Raw genomic sequence first — 21,277 nt, forward strand, 5'->3', positions numbered from 1 at the left:
GGAGCCAACTTTAGAAGTGCCTTCTGTGCATTCTGCCAGCACTGCTTGTGCCATTGGTGTCTGTTCCTACGCTCATCATCACAGCCCTTGGCCTTCTCCTCTGGCTTGCAGGGCATCCTGGAGTTGCTTCTCAGTATCCATGCTTTCCTCCGGCATGACTTGCGTGGCAGACTTCTTCACCTATGAAACCACCAAATCGGTGGTGGTAAAGAGCTGGACCATCGGCGTGATCAACCGGGCTGTCCAGTTGCTCATCATTTCGTACTTCATTGGGTGAGGGAAGGCAGGTGCACTGGGGGCGATATCTCCTAACCTGGGGGGAATGTAAAGATCAGGTAGGAGTCTAATCCCCAGAAATCACCTTCAAAGAAGATTTCTTCATTTTAGGAAGTTTAATAGGTGGAAAGAGTGCAGTGGAGGAAAAAATGAATAAATACTGATTTATGTGAAAAATGAGGCAGGACAGGCTGCTTGACTGAATATCTGGAGTCCTAAGTGCAGCTTCAAATGCATGGGGTCATAAGCATGGGGAAGATTTGAGAGAGGTAAGAATTTGCATCCTGATTATTTTCTAAGCTTGCAGAAATTCATATTCCCATGACCGCCAGCTCTGAAAAAGGAACCTATGGGTATATGTGGAAGGAAGCTCAAGTCTCATGAGGTTGCAGCCAATGCCTCCTCCTGCAGGTAGGGTCTTAGGTAACAAGCTGAAAATTGTTCCATTCTGCTGTGATGAAGACAGGACGTTTTTTGGAGAAGTAGAAAAATGGGTTCAGACTCAATTCAGTAGCTTTTATTTGAAAGATCTAGATTCCTCATCTAGTGATTATCTAAATGAAAGCTACACGAATCTGGGATTTCCTCTTACTGTTAATTCAGAGGCAATTACTTTGATAGGTAAAGAAGGACTGTCGGTATTTGTTTTTGCTTTCCTGTGCAAATGTTTTGCTTTTGGGTTGTTGTGCACCATGTAGAGACAGTTGGAACTTTGGACATCTGAAGGCAAAGGAAGCTTTGGACTAGTGAAATGAATGTATGAGTGAAAATGCACATTTAGATGGGTTCAAACAATTATTTCACCATTGTCTCAGATTCTAAACTCCTTATTTGTTATCAAGAACTGTATGCAGGAGGAAACCTGATAATCTGCCACAGACCAAGGCGTAGCTTACCATATTCCCCCACATCATATCACCTTATGGCCAGACGTTACCAGTAATTGTGTGAATCCATGCTGCATGTGCTTTGTGGGATAGGTGTTCATGTAGACTTCAGTGGAGAGACAGACAAGAGGTAAAGAAATTGGTGAAAAGTTTTATATGTCATTCCATATGGTGGCCAATGATTATTCTGAATAGGGGAGATGTTTTGAGGGGGAATGGAAGAATAGTACAACTGCTAAAATGGGGGATCTGACCCACAGCTCGGTGATAAAATCCTTGCTTTGCATATGGACGTTTTTTGGTTCAAACTTGGATATCTCTGGTGAAAAAGTTCCAGCAGTAAATGATATGAAAACCTTCTGCTTGGAAGTCTCAGTCTCAAACAGAGGAAAGAATATCGGACTAGATGGACAAAAAGCCTGCCCCTGGTTTCAGGTAGTTTTCAATGCTTCATGGAAGACAACGTGAGCAGGAAGCAGCAACAGTTCAGTAACAGTTTTTGTGCTGGGATGATGTTTTGCCTCAGTCCGTCTTGTATTGGAGGAGTCCCTTAAATCCTAAGGATGCCTCCAGGCTAAGGTCTTTTGGCCCAGTGCCAACAAAAAAGCATTGTGCAGCCATTCTTCCCCTCCCTCATTAATTGTTTGTTTGTTTTTAATGTGTACGGTAAGAAAAAGATGGAAGAAATGGTGGGAAAATGCAGGAAAGCTTGGATGACACCAACGTAAAATTCTGTGAACTAGGAGGAGCAGTGGCATAATTCAAAGCCTTATCTAGAAGCGCCCCTGGAGGATTCTTTGAAATAAAGTTGGAGTGCTGTAGCATTCCACAGAAAATGTCACTTATAATTATGTGTGAGGGAGAAAAAGGCACCCGGGGACCTCTGTATGAGATGACAATTATATGGGAAGGCATGTTAGGAAATTGGAAGTAATTTAACTCATTTAAAATAGCTTAAGCAGAAGGGTTACGGGGAAGGGAAGTTATTTATCTGGTGATAGGCTACAGGGACATGAGGGATGAAGGAACTGGTGAAAGCCAGCAACTAACTGGAAGAGGAGACAATGGTTACAAAGGCCACTTCTGCTAAGACATTGTGACAACACAATAATAACAGAAACAGCCATAGTTGAAGGAACATTCCATTGAGGTGTGCTAGAATAGTTGCAATAGTTTATTACTGTGAATAGGACAATATCATATTAGATCTGTCTCACAGCAAATCACTGGCTTACTGGATCTACTCAGGCATTTTACTAGAGTCCTGAAATCCACTAGTTGGATTCCAAGGCAAAAATTACAAGCTTGGATCAATTTTGAGTCTCAGCATTTATTGTGAGTACCACAATTGAACAGAGTTCGGAATCTTTCCTCTCAAAAGAATTGTCCTGATACTTTGGATTTTCTTCATTTCCTCAGTATATTAGAGCAATGAGTCTCTGTGTGTGCTACTTTGTTGTTGCTATTATTTTTTAAATGGGAATCTGAAATCCTTGCTAAGCTATGGTAAATCACTCAGATGGATATCTGAATGATTTCTGGTGCCAATCAATTCAGATATCCTTCAGTCTTTCAGTAAAGCCTGATGAGAATCTGGAACTTAACAAAAGAGTGCTCCTTTGTGACCCCAAATAGACTCTGCATATTTCTGTGTGGTAACTCTGCCTGCAGCTGCTGAGTACCAGGACCAAAATGAGTACCAGGACCAAAATAACTCCGAAAGCTAATGCATTATATATACTGTAGTCATCTAAAGGATGAAGGTCTATGAGTTCAATTCCCTATGAACCCCATAGAATAATATCTGGCTACCTGCATCGGAAGAGTCCCAATAAGGATGAAACCAGTAAGGTGGTGCCTCCTGGTGGCCACTGTAGCTCATCCTCAGAACATTTCTTAATGGTATTTCCTGGAATGTTTGGAATAGGAAAGTCATCAGAGTCTGAAGAAGGTGATATACCACAACACCTCTTCTGGACAACAGGAAGGATGTATATGAGAGGGAGACCCTGTCTTCACTTCCACTTTACCATGGTATAATTGTACCTGGACTACAACAATGTGCTCCCTTGCTTGTGTCGTGTCTTCATTTCATCACTGTATCAGGAATGAAACATCTTTAAGTCATTAGGTTACCAGTTTTAAACTAATATCCTCCCAGGCAAGCCAACACTATTCCATTACAGTTTCAAGGTCACCCATTATCTTGGAGGTGAAGTCAACTGACCTATTGTGGGTGTGGTTAAAGGTACGTTTTGGGAATGTCAGGAGGTGAGGCCATGCCTCTTCCACTCCGGTCACTTAGTTAGACTCCACCACAGCTGTTTCTTTCCCAGCATTTGCCCTCTCCATTCCCACATTATTTCCTGAGTTCCCTTCATACCCATTACCTTCTTCCTCCACTACGCTTGAAACCAACTTCTCTCCAGGCTTCAAAAAAGGGAAATGAAAACTCTGCTAATTTAATTTAATTTAATTTAATTTAATTTAATTTAATTTAATTTAATTTAATTATTTAATTTTTTTAGGAAGAGGAGGACTCTCCTGTTTTAACAGGGTTCTTGTTAGAGGCATGTCTTTATCTTAAGGTGCAGCAACCTCATTTTTCCTCATTGCGGTGTCCAGAAAATCAGGAGGGATGTTGAACTGGGCTTTTGTTGCATATCTGCTGCTTTCCATCCGTTTTTCAGTTTCAGTCACTTCCCACTCCCATGAAGTGAGAGAGGTGGTTGCCTTGTGGGCTAGTCACTTTCAGTTCTCCTGCTGTACAAAATTTATTTAATTAGGCAGACATGGCAGGCAATCTGCTTTCTTCCTCCCTAGGGTGATTTCTACATTTATTACTGTTATTGTTATTATTCCACATTATTTTAACTTGAGAGATGCATAAATAGGATGTGAAGAGAAAATCAGAAAACCAGCCTGCAGAAGCCCAGCAAGAGTCTTGAAATTAGACCTCCTCCATTCCTGCTGCAGTGCAGACCCGCAACTAGGGTCTGTGTCACCCGGGGCAAACATGGATTCCGCGCCCATTTTGGCGCCCCCCCCGTGCTCATTTTGGCACCCCCCCAGTGCAGCACATGCCCCACTTGTTCCACCCAGTTGCGGCCCTGCTGCAGTGCATTAAGTGGGGGACGTATTCCCCACTCACATGTGGCAAGGGGATGGCAGCAAGGCCAGAGAAAAGAAACCTAATCACCTTCCAGTTATGAGTGGAACGATCACCAATCTGGACAGCACTCTCTGCAGTGACCCAGAACAGAGAAAATTGAGGAATGGTAGGGATTGGCAGCAGGGACAGCAATGGTTATTTGTGGAGTGTTTTATGCCCACTCAACGATGGGTGGGCAGCATTTTAACTTAGTAGTAAGGAAGAGAAAGGGAGATAGGAGTTGAAAGCTGGAAAGCTGGAAAGACAGGGTAATTCTAGGATATGATATGAGGAAGCAGATGTGCTGCTTTTTCCTGTTATTTGTTTATAAATTTGCAAACAAAACAAAAATTAAAGTCATCTTTGAGACAAGCTCATTTTTTGATGACCTACGTGGAAGCATCCATGCAGTTTCCTTGGCATTGTAGGGAAGCGATTGGCCTCTGCCTTCTTCCTGATTTTTTTTTTTCAAACCCCAGCCTGGCCTACAATACAAATCTCCCTGTGCTGTGCTCTGAAGGAAGCTTTAGGTAAGATTGCATCTGTTGGAGAACTGGGAAGAATTTAACACCAGTTTTTAAAGTTTCTGTTTTCTGATCAGCATTATTTTAATCTTTTTGGACTGACAAATAAACAAGATAGTGGTTGTAAAGACAGAGAGAGAATACAGCAGCTCTGTGACCTGTAGGGTAGAATACCAAACTCGAAACAAATGGATGCATTGATCTGGAAAACAGATCACATAAGGGTAAATATTATGATATTCATGATATTCATTTCCTCCCAGAAATTCAAAATTTCTTGCAAATCCATCTGCAGAAGAGCAAGTTAAACTATAAATTGAATAAATAAATAAATAAACTAAGTTAAAATAAAAAATTGGCCCAATAATTAGAGACGATGGCTGCAGGTTTACAGCCTTCCTGATCTGTAAAGTGGGCTGAAAAACACACGCAGCTACAGAAGTACAATATAAAACAAAAACATCTAGCAGCTTTCTGAGTTGTAAAAGGGGTGATGTGGTAGCAGTAGAACCAGGGCAATAATATATATGTGGAAACTGCATTGCTGTCAGAGGGATGATGAGTCTGTTTGCCTTACCAGGCATAGACTTCCTTCCTAGGCATTAGTCCAGATGGATATGGGTGGGTAGTGGGGTTCATGGCAGGAAATAGCTGGAGACCTGTCATCCACTCCCCTGCCAAGCTCTGCTTGAGTGCTGCAGTTGGTTTCCTCTCTCCTTTGAGGTTGTTAAACAAGATTTCATTAGCCACAACAGCCACTTCCGCCTTGCCAGCACCCCCCACCAATTCCACCCCCAATCAAAAGGGGAGTTCAGTTCTGCTCAGATACAGTGTTGCTGGCAAGAACTAGATTGTTAAATCTTGCTCCATTCCCAAGAGTCTATCAGGATAATGAGCAATTTTGTTCTCCTTAGGGAGATTGCTTCTTACTGCCAGAAATGCATTTGACCTAATTCTACCTAAAGATATTTGTAGCTAAGACTCCGATCCACAGCTCACTTATTAGGGAGTAAGCCTCATTAAACACAGGGTGCACTTCTGAGTCAAGATACAGCATTCTGCTGCAAATCTCATTGAAAGCAACAGGGCTTCAGTTATTCATGGTTTCTTCCATTGGATTCAGCATGATTTAGGAGTCCTTCCTGTGTACATCAAGTTCACCTGAATACAGTAGCAGCAGCATTTTCTCAGGATGCAAATGAATAGGCTGCTTGTCATAACTAATTGCAGCTGGATCAGAGTGTCTTTCTCTATGTGGAATTTTTAGGTACATTTTTCAAACACTTCAACTGCAACAGTTGAGACCTTTCTCTCTCTCACACTCACACACAAACACATCCATCCACAGAGAAGTCCTGATTAAAATGAGTTTGTTGGGTATTTTTGTCAGTGTTGTATAGTCAACTGGAGGTGGTTCAAAAATTGAACCACTCAAGTGACAAGCAGCACAATCATCTTGCTTCACTACTGTGCAGGGTTTTAGATTAGCAACAGATCTATCTTTTCCAGTCTGGTGCCCTTTATACATGTTGGGTTGTAACTCTAGCTCCCCATTTATAACTCATGCCATCTTCAGTGACATGAAGAGGATTGCTGCCTGCGATATGACATTCTCTCTGCTCTTATATCTAGAAAGCAGTGTGGTGAAGCATCATTTTTCATAGCTATGCTCCTTATTCTGTCTTGGCGTTTTCATTCATATGGCCTACCTTCCCGCTCCCTATCTCCTTTGAGACTTTGCACTGCTCCTTAGCTTTGTCGAGGCCAGTGTTTCTCAGCCTTGGCCACTTGGAGATGCGTGGACTTCAACTCCCAGAATTCCCCAGCCAGCAAATGGTCAAGGTTGAGAAACACTGGCCTAGACTTTTATATTAGAATTCAGTTACCCACATCATTCTGATTTTCAGGACAAAAATGCTTAAATGCATCCATTATATTTTGGAAGAGGAGTATCTCAGCAGCCTAAATCCAACTAATGCTGTATTAGTCAACTCATGTGGAGAATGAATATAAACACACACAAAACCACCCCCACTACTTCAGATAATTCACTTATTTTATTTTATTATTTATTTATTGGATGGATAGATTTTCTATCTTTCTACCCTGGTGAGTACTAAAGGCAGCACACAAAAGTTAAAAAATAAAAAGCTAAAAAGCTAAAAATACAGTTCAAAACTGATACTAAAACAGGCCCTAAAATCTTATACAATTAAAAGCCTGGTGAAAGAGACGCATCTTTACAGATTTTCTAAATGCTGAGAGAGTGGAAGCCAAATGCAGCTCCTGAGGGAATGCATTCCATAGCTGGGGAGCAACACAGGAACGACTTTTTACCACTTGCGGGAAAAATCAGCCTCCAACAGCAGAGGCATCTTCAGAAGGTCCTCTTCTGCAGCTCTTAGCAGCTTTGTAATAGGAGAGCTGTCCCTTAGATCAGAGTTTCTCAATCCTGGCAACTTGAAGGTGTGTGGACTTCAGTTCCCAGAATTCCCCATGCTGGCTAGGGAATTCTGGAAGTTGAAGTTCACACATCTTCAAGTGACCAAGGTTGAGAAACACTGACTTAGATAGTCAGCCCTAAGCTGTTTAGGGCTTTAAAGGTTTCTGGTAAGCAATTGGCAACCAGTGCAGATGTTTCAGTACAGGCATTGCATGATCCCTATACTTCGTAGTGGTTATCAGCCCGGCGGCTGCTATGCTTTGCACCAGGTCCAACTCCAGGGCAATTTTCAGGAGTAGCCTTATGACAGGTGCGTTACTGTAGAAGTTGGGAAGACATGGATAAATAGTCACCAAACAGCTCAGGAAGGGCAGCAGTTGGCATAATAGCTGTAATTGTACAAAGGTGTGCCTTGCCCCAGCTGCTAGTTGTAAACCCAGTGATGGCTCATGGAACACTTCTGCACAAGATGGAAAAGCCATCCTGGTCTGCTCCACGCAGATATAATGTAGGCAGAGAAGTACACACTTATGCCTGCATTCACTTAAACAATCTCTTCATCTAACTGAAAACCTTGCAAAGAGGATGTACTGGAAATATGTAAGTCTCTGTGTGCTAGGGAAATATACTTCTTAGAATTTTGAATTGCATGGAGAAAACAATACTTTCTTATTATTTTTCTTGATATATCACTATTCATAACCACGGCACTTTGTAAAGCACAGGAGAATTGGTCCTTGCTCAAAGGAATTTATAATCTAACTTGTAGTTATAAAAGAGGAGGGGATATTTTTTTTTCCCAGTTGGAGGGGAACTCTATTTTTTTCCTCATTATATGCAATTTCTGAGGAGTGGGCAGTGCTGATTTGGGAGTCCTTCTGCACTCTTAGAAATATTGGGGTGATTATAGAAGTCAGGTGCATCAAGCCTCCCAAGACTAGATACACCTATTTTGTAATTTAAATTGTTTTGTTTTGCTTGTAAGTAAAAGGGAAAAAAAACAGCACTGCTGAAAACTTGCTAATTTGCTGCAGACTTTCAGCAGCACAGTTCTGGGGACTGCAAAAATAAGGCTGGGATTGGACTTGTGGCCCAAGGTGGTTACCCTCTCATATTGGAAAAGATAATTACAGATTCTAAAATTCTGAGAGTGCCTTGGACTGCAAGAAGATCAAACCAGTCCATCCTCCAGGAAATAAAGCCAGACTGCTCACTTGAGGGAATGATATTAAAGGCAAAACTGAAATACTTTGGCCACATGAGAAGACAGGACACCCTGGAGAAGATGCTGATGCTAGGGAGAGTGGAGGGCAAAAGGAAGAGGGGCCGACCAAGGGCAAGATGGATGGATGATATTCTAGAGGTGACGGACTCATCCCTGGGGGAGCTGGGGGTGTTGATGACTGACGGGAAGCTCTGGCATGGGCTGGTCCATGAAATCACAAAGAGTCAGAAGCGACTGAACGAATAAACCACAAAAATGCAGACCCTCGCATGAATTCATGTAGAGTGAAGATGGTGTCTGCCACCACATCCCATCATTCATATAGTAAGCCCAGATCAAAAAGGCTCTTGATTCACAAGGAGCTGCTGTAGTCTTGATAGAGTTTAGGCATTACTAGACAAAGATCAGTTTCAGTTTCAGTGTGAGATGAGCCTATTGGTGACCAGAGAATATCACGACCAGGGGGTGGTACCTGCATCCCAAATCTCTGTTATTTTTGTGAACAAGGATCTTTTATTTCAAAGCAGTTGCTCTTTTTGAAATCAGCTAGCCACACAAGAACAACAACAAGAAGCCTGGGAGTTTCCATGACTGTTCATCCCTACCAAAGAGTTTTTCTTTCTAGCCCACTCAGAACAGACGATTTTCTATTACTGTCTATTGCTAATTAAGTCTGATGAATTTCTAGTCAATTTCCCCCTGCTCATTTCACCTGGTTAATAGATTCACAAACTATCAAAGGGGCCTGGATCAATTTCAGGCACGTCTATATTGGGATGCTGTGAGACAGGAAAGGTTGGTCATCTGGAAATGCTCTTTAGTTCGGCTCCAAGCATCAGAGAGTATCTGTAGTCTGATATCTGGTGCTTGACATTGACTGGACTGCAGAACACTGAAATAAACCTGATCATTAGCTTTTTAAGGGGGTGGATGTCATGCGCTGCCTACCACTGAGTAAAACACAGACGCTGATTCAGAGAAGAGCAGGTTCAGGTTTATTCAAACATAGAGCTAGTCGCGAAAAAAGCTGAGAGTGAAGGGAGCGCGCCAGTGCGGGGTTTAAATACCCCGCGCCGGTCAGCGCCCCCTCACCTTGGGTTGCATCATCCCCCCTTTGTCCTGCATACGTTTGTGCCGGTAGGTGAAGGGTTGCGGGGCCCCAGCTGGTGCCCCGGGATTGCCCATAATCGGTTTCCTCCTTCAGCCGGTGATTGCTGTCAGCTGGGTGATCTCCGTTGCGCTTTTGCTAACAGCTTGGGTGTGCCTCGTGATCCGCCTAGTCTTTGTCTTTCCTTCTTCCTCTTTTGTGTCCTGATGGCTGAATCATCCAGCCAGGGTCTGTGTCTGTTGTTGTGCGTGCTATGCTTATCTTGTGTCCCTTCCTCTGCTTCCTCGTTATTGTCATGTGTGCCGTTGTGCTGATGTCTTCAGCTCAACGGCACTCATGACATACTGCCCCCTGTCCGAATAGTGCCCCCCCCCCCGGCCTTCCGGTTTTTCACCAGGAGAGCTGTCAAAAATGTTTTGTTTTTTTTTAAATTTCCCGCCGGAGTGTTTTCGCCCCTCCCTTTGTTCCGCCTTCTACCTCGTGTCCATCTTTAGGGTGTGTTCCAAGTGCGCATGCCCCGACCACACCCTGGGCGTGCGCATGCCCCGGCCACACCCTGCTTGTTTGGCTCAGTTCGTCGAGGAAAGAGGCGTGGCTGGTCGGGTGCTTTTCAGCTCCAGGTAGGAACCTTATCTTTTTGCAAGTGCGTCGTCATTGTTATGTGTGCATCCTGGGCGTTGCCCCCAGGCATGCACTGGTGACCAATTGACACTTCCTCGTGGGCCCGGGGCGGGGGGAGGGTGAGTCCCGGGTGGGGGAGGTCTACCCAAGTCGTGGGCTTGGGGGGCCCTTTCCCCTTGGGGCGTGGTGGGGGGGGCCCACAGGGAAAAGGGTGTTCAGGGGCCGGTTCGGCTTGTCGCCCCTTTGGCTTGTCGGGGTACGTCCGGTGGAATGCCCGGGTCAGGTCTGGCACCTTGACGTGTTGCGCCGCCACCCATTCTGGGTGGGGGAAGTGTTTCCACCTTACTAAGTAGTGTAGTGTTCCCCGTTGACGGCGAGAGTCGAGTATGTCTCTTACTTCAAAATGTTGTTGGCCGTCGATCATCACTGGGGAGGGCAGTGGCGTGCTCGGGTGCCATCGAGAGGTGGTTGCAGGTTTCAGGAGGCTGGTGTGAAATACCGGGTGGAGTCTCCGTAGATTGTGCGGCAGGTCCAGGCGTATTGCCACTGGGTTCACTATCTGTGTTACTCGAAGTGGCCCGATATACTTAAGCCCCAGTTTTTTCGAGGGTTGAGGTGACTTCAGGAATTTGGTGGATAGGTAGACCATATCCCCTGCCTGGAACGTCGGTTGCTGGCGCCGGTGCTTGTCGGCCTGCTCTTTGTAGGCCGCCTGTGCTTCCTTCAGCGCTGCCGTGATTATTGGCCACAATTCCGCAATCTTCCGTCCCCAGTCACTAGCGTCCACTTGGGGTCCCGGGGGTTGCGGTAGCTCCGGTATGGGTACGAAGTCGCACCCCGAGACTACTTCGAACGGGGTTTTCCCCGTGCTCGTGTGGACGGCGTTATTATATGCGACTTCTGCAAACGGGAGCAGTTCGACCCAGTCGTCTTGGTGGTAGTTGGTGTATGAGCGTATGAATTGTTCTAGGGTGGCATTGAGGACCTCTGTGGCTCCGTCCGTCTGGGGGTGCCAGGCCATGGATAGGGCTTGTTGGGTCCCCGTCAGCTTTAGGAAGGCCCGCCAGAATTTCGAGGTGAATTGTGTGCCCCTGTCGGTCACCACGCGTGCGGGACATCTGTGTAACCTGTACACGTGTATAAGGAAGAGTTTGGCGAGTTGCTGGGCGGACGGGACCGATGAGCAGGGGATGAAGTGGGCCTGTTTCGAAAAGTAGTCTTTCACCACCCAAATGGCCGTTTTCTTCTGGCTGGGTGGGAGATCCACTATGAAATCCATGGAGATTTCCTCCCATGGGCGGGAGGGCTCCGCCACCGTTTGTAGAAGTCCCGGGGGCTTACCTGGTGCCCGTTTGGCCCTGGTGCATGTCGGGCAGGACGCTACGTAGGCTTTCACGTCCCGTCTCAGCGCGGGCCACCAGAATTGACGTCGTGTTAGGTGCAGGGTCTTTAGGAACCCGAAGTGTCCTGCTTGTTTGGTGTCGTGGGATCTGCGCAAGATTGCCTGGCGTTGCGAGTCCGGGACATATATTCTGCCTTCCCCCCATGCCAGGTCCTGTGCCATCGTCACCTTGTCGGGGTTTGCTAGTAGCCAAGGGTCGGTTTTGAGGGCGGCGGTGAGGTCCGCGCGTATCCCCCCTGGCAGTTGCGGTTGGCGCCGTCTGGTCACTGGTTGCCCCGCCGTCGGTTGCGCCGTGGGGTTGGGCTGCCTCCGAGCGCCGCTCCGGGTGGTCACAGCCATCCCCAGCTGGGAAGTGGATAGGACCGTCCCGATCATGTCTGGGGCGGGCTCCTCATCTTGGGGCAGTCGGGAGAGGGCGTCAGCCAGGAAGTTCTTTTTACCCGGCATGAACTTCAGCTGGAAGTTGAAGCGGCTGAAGAATTGGGCCCATCTGACCTGTTTTGGGCTGAGGCGTCTGGGCATCCGGAGGGCCTCGAGGTTCCGGTGGTCTGTCCAGACCTCGAATGGTTGGGTGGCTCCTTCCAGTAGGTGCCTCCATGTTTCCAGCACCGATTTTACTGCGAAGGCTTCCTTCTCCCAGACGTGCCAGCGCCTTTCTGTCTCAGAGAATTTCCTCGACAGGTAGGCGCATGGTTTCAGGACTCCTGTGGGGTCCTTTTGGAGTAGGATGGCCCCCAGGGAGAAGTCTGAGGCGTCGGCTTGGACCACGAACGGCCGTTCTGGGTCCGGGTGCGCAAGGATTGGCTCCGTGGTGAACAGCGCTTTCAGCCTGTTGAATGCGGTTTGGCACGCGGGAGTCCAATTTAGTACTGTCCCCGGGTTCTTGGCGCATTGTGTGTCCCCCACCCCTTTAGTTTTGAGGAGGTCTGTTAGGGGGAGGGCTATCTCCGCGAACCCCCATGCGAATGACCTGTAAAAATTCGCGAAGCCAAGGAAGCTCTGGAGTTGGCCCCTGTTACGTGGGCGTTCCCAATTCACCACCGCCTCGACTTTTGCGGGGTCCATCTCTATGCCTTCCCCGGAGATTCGGTACCCCAGGTAGTCTAGGCGTGCTTTATGGAATTCGCACTTTGAGGGTTTGGCATAGAGTTTCGCCCTTTTTAGCTTATCGAGGACTTGTCTGACTAGGGTCACGTGTTCCTCCTGCGTTTTGGAGTAGATAAGGACGTCGTCTATGTAGACCAGGACCCCTTTGAACAGGTGTTCATGCAGAACCTCATTGATGAGCTGCATGAACACCCCCGGGGCCCCTGCTAGTCCGAATGGCAGCACTTTGTACTGAAAGGCGCCTAGGGGGCAGTTGAACGCAGTTTTCCATTCGTCCCCCTCCCTGATTCGGATTTGGTAGTACGCCTCGCGAAGGTCCAGCTTGGAGAATACTCTGCCCGTGGACAGGTGGGCGAGCATGTCTTTCACGAGGGGTAAGGGGTATTTATTGGATAGGGAAGCTGCGTTGAGGCCCCGGTAGTCAGTGCAGAGCCGTAGGGTGCCGTCTTTTTTCTCCCGGAATAAGACGGGCGCTCCGACCGGTGAGCATGCCGGCTCTATGAATCCCCTCTCTAGGTTTTTGTCGATGAACTCCCGGAGGGTTGTCATCTCCTTCGGGGTCATCGAGTAAATCTTCGGCCTAGGTAAGGGGACATCGGGCAGCAGGTCAATCCTACAGTCCGTCTTGCGGTGGGGGGGTAGTTGATCAGCTTCCGCCTCTCTGAAGACCTCAGAGAAGTCAGCGTATTGCTCGGGTAGGTCTTCTGGGGTAGTTGTGTTGTCCTGGGTTGCCGCCTCTGCCCGTCCCACAGTGGGGTTGGTCCTGCCCGCCGGAACTGGCGCCCGGTACTCGCCGTCGTCGAATTGGAAGGTGCGGGTCTTCCAGTTGATGCGCGGGTTGTTTGTCGCGAGCCATGGTATTCCCAAGACTACGATGGGCCGTCCTATGTGGGTCACCACGAACGATGTTCGTTCGGTGTGGGTGCCCATTTGTAGGGTGACCGGCTCAGTCTGCATCGTGGCAGGTTTCCCTCCCGCTGTTGAGCCGTCCAGCTGGTGAAATGCCAGCGGCGTGGGGAGAGGGAGGCAGCATAGGTCGAGTTTGGCGACTATGTCGGGGTGGATCAGGTTTTTCGAGCACCCTGAGTCCACTAGTGCCGCGGCCAAGGTGGCTCCGTTGCCCACGGAGAGCTTGATTGCCGCCATTATTACGGAGCTTTCGCCGCTCTGTCGAAGTGATCCGCGCCTCTGTCCCACCACCTGCCCCGCGGCGCATTTTAGGGCAGGCGGGGAGCATTTCCCGCTGGCTGGTCTGGGTCTACGGTGTCCTCTCCCCGCAAGTAAGCGTCCCAGCCTTCGTCCGGTGTCGCTGTGGCTCCGGTCATTCGGCGGTGGGGGGGCGGCGGCGGGTTCGTTGGTTTGAGGCTAGGTTTCAGTGCGGGTTTGGGAGCGCTAGCTAGGGTTCGGTTGGAGAAGCAATCTGCCGTTTTGTGCCCCATTTTACCGCACCTCCCGCAGGGCCCGTGAGTAAATTTCTTCCTTTGATATGTGGGACCGGCCGGCCCCAAGTGTGGCGCGGGTACCTTTGGGCTGGTGTTGGTTTTGTCTTCCGTCGTCGCCATTAGGAAGGTGCGGTGCGCGTGTTCCGCTCTCCCCATGAGGTGGATCCAGCCTTGCAGAGTCTCCGGGTCGTCCCGGTAGAGAGCCCATTGGAGTACCTCGCGGTTGAGGCCCCTTTTGAACATTTCTAGCAGGGTGGTCTCGGACCAGTCGTTGATCTTCCCTGCGAGGGCTTTAAATTCAAGGGCGTAGTCCGGGACAGTGCGTGCGCCCTGTTTGAGGCTTTGGAGTGCGCTTTTAGCCCTCTCTTTGGCTAGCGGGTCCTCAAAGTAGCGCTTCATCTCGGTGATGAAGGCATGGAAGTCAGAGAGGGCGGGGGAGTTGGACTCGTACATTTGGACGTACCAGTCCGCCGCCCGGTCTTGTAGTTTGATCGCCACGGCTGCGATCTTGTCCGCTTCTGAGTTAAAGGAGTGTCCGTGCCGCCCCATGAACTCCCTGGCGTTCGTGATGAAGAACGACAGTTTCGCGGGGTGCCCGTCGAAGAAAATGGGGAAGTCCTTTGGGGCCCGGGTGTTCGGTGAGTCCCCTCTTCTCACTTCCCGACCCCTGGCTTCGTCCGCCTGGGCCGCTTGTTGGTTAGCAGTTGGCCCATGGGGGTGCGACGACCCGCTCGGGGTGTATACTTGCACAGGAACGTCGTTGTGCGGTGCGGGGGACCTCAGCGATTGCAGCCTGGTCCTGAGGTCCTTTAGCTGGGCCTCCATGGCTGCGAGTCTGGCTTGTGTTTCCCCGTCTGAGATCCGCGCCGCAGCTGGGGTCGGGTCTGTCGGTGCTTCCGCAGGGTTGAGCCACCGGTGGGGTTCAGGCATTCCCGTCCGCTGGTCAGCTTCCTCCATTTGGGAGTGCATCGACTGGGTTGCCTCTCCGTCCTCCACCGTGCTTGCCTCAGTTGGGCTGACGCTCCACGCCTGTGGCTTGGGTGCGATGTGGTGCGGGGGGGTCTCCGCGGGTCTCGGGAGGTATGTTGCTCCCTCCCGTGGCCGGGTCGCCTCCGCCTCCGCCTCCCTTTGGGGTTGGAGCTGAGGCTCGGGGTGGGCCAGGAGGGTGTCCGTGGCTCCTGGGGTTCGCGGTGCCCCCGGCCTTGATCGGTCCTCCTCCGCTTCTTGCCGTGCGGTTCGCCCGCCTTGGCCGCGACGCGTCGGCCCCATTGCTCGTGTTCTTCTCGCCGTCTATTCCGCCCGCGGCTCGTTGTTGTCCGGTGGGGCTCGGCGAGGCTGAGTTTGTGACTCTCAGCTTTATGTCATGCGCTGCCTACCGCTGAGTAAAACACAGACGCTGATTCAGAGAAGAGCAGGTTCAGGTTTATTCAAACGTAGAGCTAGTCGCGAAAAAAGCTGAGAGTGAAGGGAGCGCGCCGGTGCGGGGTTTAAATACCCCGCGCTGGTCAGCGCCCCCTCACCTTGGGTTGCGTCATCCCCCCTTTGTCCTGCATACGTTTGTGCCGGTAGGTGAAGGGTTGCGGGGCCCCAGCTGGTGCCCCGGGATTGCCCATAATCGGTTTCCTCCTTCAGCCGGTGATTGCTGTCAGCTGGGCGATCTCCGTTGCGCTTTTGCTAACAGCTTGGGTGTGCCTCGTGATCCGCCTAGTCTTTGACTTTCCTTCTTCCTCTTTTGTGTCCTGATGGTTGAATCATCCGGCCAGGGTCTGTGTCTGTTGTTGTGCGTGCTATGCTTATCTTGTGTCCCTTCCTCTGCTTCCTCGTTATTGTCATGTGTGCCGTTGTGCTGATGTCTTCAGCTCAACGGCACTCATGACAGTGGAGGAGCTCAGCTTCCATTTTTACAAGAACCAAAGTGATAATTGTCATGGTAGTGGACCAAACACCAGGCATTAATATGTGCTAAATATTAAAAACAAACAAAAACAAGGGAACTAAGGAATGGTTTAAGGAGTGAGGCATCTAATGGCACAAATGCCTAGCCTTCCCTACCTCAAGACTCCATATCCAGAGAGACCAGTTTCCTCCCAAGAAAAGCAAATCAAAATCTTTGTTCCCATGCCAAAGATATAAATCAAGATAACCTAATCTGAGAGTTTTGAATATGTATGCCAGTCTAGTGATAAATTTTAAGCCCCATCATCCCTGATTAATCTGCTGGTTGGTGTTATAGTTCAATTCTTCTGGAGAACACATTGTTGAGAAAAAGCCAAAAAGGTTACCATGCTTGTGCCCTGAATGCTCAGTAGTATATCATTTTATTGTCCTGTATAGTAGTAACAACAACAATAATAGCATGCCAATAAATCATTCAGATTCTCAGTAGCTTACAACAAAATAAAATACAATAAAACAGCCAAGGGAAAGAAAGAATAAATGCAATAAAACATCTGTGGTAAGAAAGAAAAAAAATGTAACTCACAATCCTAATAACACTATTGTTAAAACCAACAATAACCATCAATAGAAACAATAATGATGGTGAATAATCACTTATCCAAAGCCCTCCAAAAGAGTTATGCCTTCACTAGCTTCCAGAAGGGCATATCTGAGGGGGCCAGTCTAGCTTCCAGAGGGAGGCTAGTCCAAAGCATAGGTCCCCTGGTTGAAAAATAATGATTTCTGGCCTCAGACATCCACCCTCAACTCATGAAAATAGGGTACCACCAGCAGCTTTTCCTAGGAGGACTTCCTGGATGGATCAACTCAGTTGGAGTAGCGTTTATAAGACAAAATTAGCACTCTGAATTGCACTCAGAAACCTTTTGGTAGCCAATGTAGGTCCCATAAGATAGGGGTTTGCAATACTGATGGATGGATGGATGGATGGATGGATGGATGGATTGATAATATGCCATCAAGTCAGTGTCAACTCTTAGTGACCATATTAACAGATTTTCTCCAGGACTGTCTGTCCTAAACTGGCCCTTCAGGTCTTCCAAGTGTTCACCCATCACTACTGCAAGCAAGCCCATCTACCTTACTGCTGGTCTTCCTCTTATTCTCTTTCCTTCATCCTTCAGAGCATCAGAGCCTTCTCCAGAGAGCAGGGTCTTTACATAATATGTTCAAAGTATAATTGTCATACTGAAGGTGCTCCCTTTGGTCACTGATCTAGTGGCTATTAGGCGAGAGAGAGGCTGGAGAAGAAAAGTGTTTTACCTGGTTCTACAAGTGAGTTCCAGTAATTGCTCTGGGGTGAGGTAGCAGAATTGCTCTGAGCCTCCGAAATAGGAACAAGTGATGATTGAAGTATGAGAAGCTATAGAATTATATTGGCATAATAGAGGAGGAATTCTATAATTCACTATTAAGGACACAATCCAGTTCCATACAGCCCTTGTCAGACCACAAGAAACATAGCAACTGAGAGAAAAACTGTATTTCCCCAGTATCAAAATGGGAATTCTGGGAAGATGCTGCATCCATAGTTAAGGCTCTTCCTTATGAAATGTTCTCACTTCCCAGCAATAAGCAAATAATTATCGAAGTGTGTTCTGTTTGTCACAGGATTACAAAAAAACCAATCCAGTATCTAGCAAGGGCTGCAGGGAAGAAGCCGGAAAAAGGGGCTGCACTTTCTTTTTTTCCCAGTGAATTAGAGAAAGTAACTCCCCCTCCTTTCCCCAATACTTAAAACCATATTTGCAAGGCTGGAGAATCTCCTCCATTCCATCAAAGAATGTGGCCCAAGGCCATTTCCCCACTTGTGATTTTAGTGTCTTCTAATGCCACCCAGTGTCCTTGAAGCAATATTCTTAGTACTGTTAGGTTCTTGTTCTTACTGTTCATTTATTTATCTTATTTATTTATTCATTCAATTTACATAGCTGTCCATCTCACATTTGTGACTCTGGGTGGCTTACAATTAAAACATAAACAGTACCAAGAATGAAAAATAAAACAGCCATACAAACAATACAAACATTAAAAACAATTAAACAATTAAAGCCGTACAGTACAATCACCAGGAGAGCACAGCCATTCAGGAACACTGCAGCCATTTTATGGGCTCCGCACCACGCTCTGATCCCCAGGCCAGATGGCAAAGCTAGGTCTTCAGGCCCTTCTGGGCTAGTCTGACTCTGGGGAGAATGATGTTCCATAGGGTGGGTGCAGCAGCAGAAAAAGACCTCCTCCTGGGTCCTGCCAGATCACGCTCACTAATGGACGGAACCTGCAACAAGCCTCTTCTGCTGAACCTGATGGGATGGGTAGATGTCACTGGGAAGAGGTGGTCCCTCAAATAACCCAGCCCCATGCCATGTAGGGCTCTATAGATTATTACCAGCACCTTGAATCAAACTGGTAACCAGTGCAGCTTGCCAAGCAGAGGGGTAAGATGCGCAGACCTAGGTGCACGTGTAACTGCCTGTGCTGCTGCATTTTGCACCAACTGAAGCTTCCAAATACTCTTTGAGGGCACCTCTTCTTAGATCAGTGCAGTCTGGTTTGATGTGCTATAGGCTTGTCACCATATTCTTCAAGCCACTGCATGAAGATATTTCACTGATTGATCTAAAAGGCATGTCTCATTCCCAGCTCACTACAAAAACAGTTTATGCTTATCTTCAGCTGTTCCAGTTTTAAAATAGCGTTTTCCCTCTTCTCCTGACAAAAGTCTTGCCATGGACACAATCTAGGATGCTTCATCAATATTGCTGGTGATAATGCATTCAAGAGCTGGGATCTGTCCAGCTCCTAACAGTCACTTTAAGCTGTGGTGGGCATGCCCCCTTCCTTCCTTCCTGATCAGTCAGCATTGCCCTGCATAGGCCTTCTGGCTTGGTTGCAGCACCTGATTTCTGCAGAGGCATCCACCTGTCAGCCTGACCAGCACTTTCTGAAGCACTTGCCATGGGCTATGTGGGCTCTGTCTAAACCCAAGTTTACTGTTCTTTTGAAAGAACAGTAAACCCATCTTAAAAACAAAACAAAACAAGACTAGTGCTGCCTTGGATGCTTGTGTACTTCTGTGTTAGCAAAGTGGAAAAACTGACCTGAGAAATCACCAACACTGCAACGTCTTAGCTGGTAAACAAGAGAAGGCTGTTCCCAGCCAATCTCACTCCCTTGATCACTTGCTTTAATCAATTAGAAAAGTCTCTAAAATTCTTCCCCTCCCCAGTTAAAATCCATTAAGGAACTCCTCCCCACTCCAGCACCTTTGGTTCCAAAGAGGAAAGGATGAGCCAATCTACATTTAAATGTAAAACACACACACTAGTACACCGTGCCTCCTTGATGTGATTTGTCTTTATGATATCTTGAGGACTTGGTTCTTCTCCCCACCTCTTTTTTTTTTTCAAAGCAGCCTGCAATTTTTTTGCCATTGCAATTTACCACACAGCCCCTCCTTATCTCACCCAATGATCCTTCCCAGTACCCTCTCAACAGTTATCTCTCCTGCCTGTTAACCAGTTTGGACTATTTATAAACTCAGATGTACTACTGTTCAAGAATGGTGCTGCTCCAGAATTTTGTGGAAGAGCACTATTCCAGAATAGTACTAAACCCAAGTCCCAAAACTAGCCTAACCAGCTCCCTTGGAAAGCACATAGGCAAAAGCCTGGGACAAAACCAGAGCGAAACTCACTTCATCTTGACTCCAATTCCACATTAAGGACAGCAGTTGGTTGACGTTTCTCCTGCCTGCTGGGGCTATCTGCTGGGAGGTGAACAAAGCCAGGGGAATTCACTAGTCCCTTTTCTTGACTTGTCCTGCACTAAAACTATAGAGACACAACCACTTCCTGGCCTTGTTACTGAGGCAGAATAGGGTTCACTGAGGGTCAATTTTTAACAGCAATCTAATTGATTCACCTTTAGTAACTGGTGCAAAAGTCTTGTCAAAGTCTAAATCTTTCCTTTGAGTGAGCCCTTTTGCAACCAGCCTTGCTTTATATTTTTAGATGTTACCATCAGCATCCCTTTTCAGTCTGAAAACTCACCTACAACCTAGACAGCATGCATTGGGAGGTAGATTTACCAGTTTCCATGTGTTATTTTCTTTCAAGGATGCTAACTCCTGTTGCATAGCAGAATGCCAATTTTGTGCAATCTCAGGTGGTAAAGCATTCACTTGTTCTAAAGACTCAGGTTCTGTGAATATGTGAAAAGCCTTTACTGTTTCAGCCTGAAAACATGATGGAGGAACACCTTTATTGCTCCTCTGAGATCTGTGAGGTAATACAGGGCTTAAATTTTGACTTCTATCACTTTTCTGAGAAGCATCTGTCTCATCAGACAGATCTTCAGTTTGCTTTTCTGGTTTAATGTCCTCATCAGGCAAAAGATCACTATCAGCAAGTCCTTGCTGTTCTCTTGTGGTGGTCAGATCAACTGGAGAGTTAGAATTTAATCTCCCCCAGTTTTGTTCAGCAAAAGAAGCTAATTAGCTTTTGCTAATTATTAATTTCTTTCCCATTATGAACCTGTAGTTCCTTTGGCTTTGTTCATAGCCAACAAAGATGGCTTTCTTTGTTGTGGGGCCTCCTTTCCTTCTCTGTTGTTTTGGAAAATGAACCCATGCAGTGCTACCAAACACTCTAAGGTGGTTTACCTTTGGTTTCACACCATAAAACAAATGGAATGGAGTGTCCTGAATCACAGAGTTATACAGTCTGTTTTGTACATAACCGGCAGTAGATATTGCCTCTCCCCAATACTTAAAAGATAAATGTGAATCTTTAAGCATGCATTCCATTGCATTTTGCAAGGTTCTGCCCTTTCTTTCAGCAACACCATTTTGCTGAGGGGTGTAAGGGTTAGAAAGAATTTGTTCTATCCCCTTTTGCACTAGGAACCTTTTGAATTTGTGAGAAAGGTACTCTCCTCCTCTATCACATTGGAGTGCAGATACAGGCCTAGGGAATTTTCCATTTGCCCATGTCACAAAACATTTAAATTTCTCAAATGCCTCATCTTTGTGTTTTAAGATGTAGATAAATGTGTATCTTGAGAAATCATCAATGATGGTCATTGCATACCTTGCTTGTCCAAGACTTGGAGCAAAAGGACCAATACTGTCA

General features: G+C 47.2%; 1 protein-coding gene across 1 annotated transcript in view; it reads left to right on the plus strand.

Annotated features, from left to right (window-relative positions):
* P2RX3 (purinergic receptor P2X 3) overlaps positions 1-21,277 on the plus strand; it is a 46,285-nt gene continuing 25,008 nt past the window's right edge. The window contains exon 1 of the mRNA XM_063289091.1: positions 1-273. Coding sequence (XP_063145161.1) covers positions 140-273 — 134 coding nt within the window. The 5' untranslated portion in view covers positions 1-139. The remainder of the gene's footprint in view (positions 274-21,277) is intronic.

Source organism: Candoia aspera, chromosome 1, assembly GCF_035149785.1.
Source record: "Candoia aspera isolate rCanAsp1 chromosome 1, rCanAsp1.hap2, whole genome shotgun sequence".
Classification (NCBI taxonomy): Eukaryota; Metazoa; Chordata; class Lepidosauria; order Squamata; family Boidae; genus Candoia; species Candoia aspera.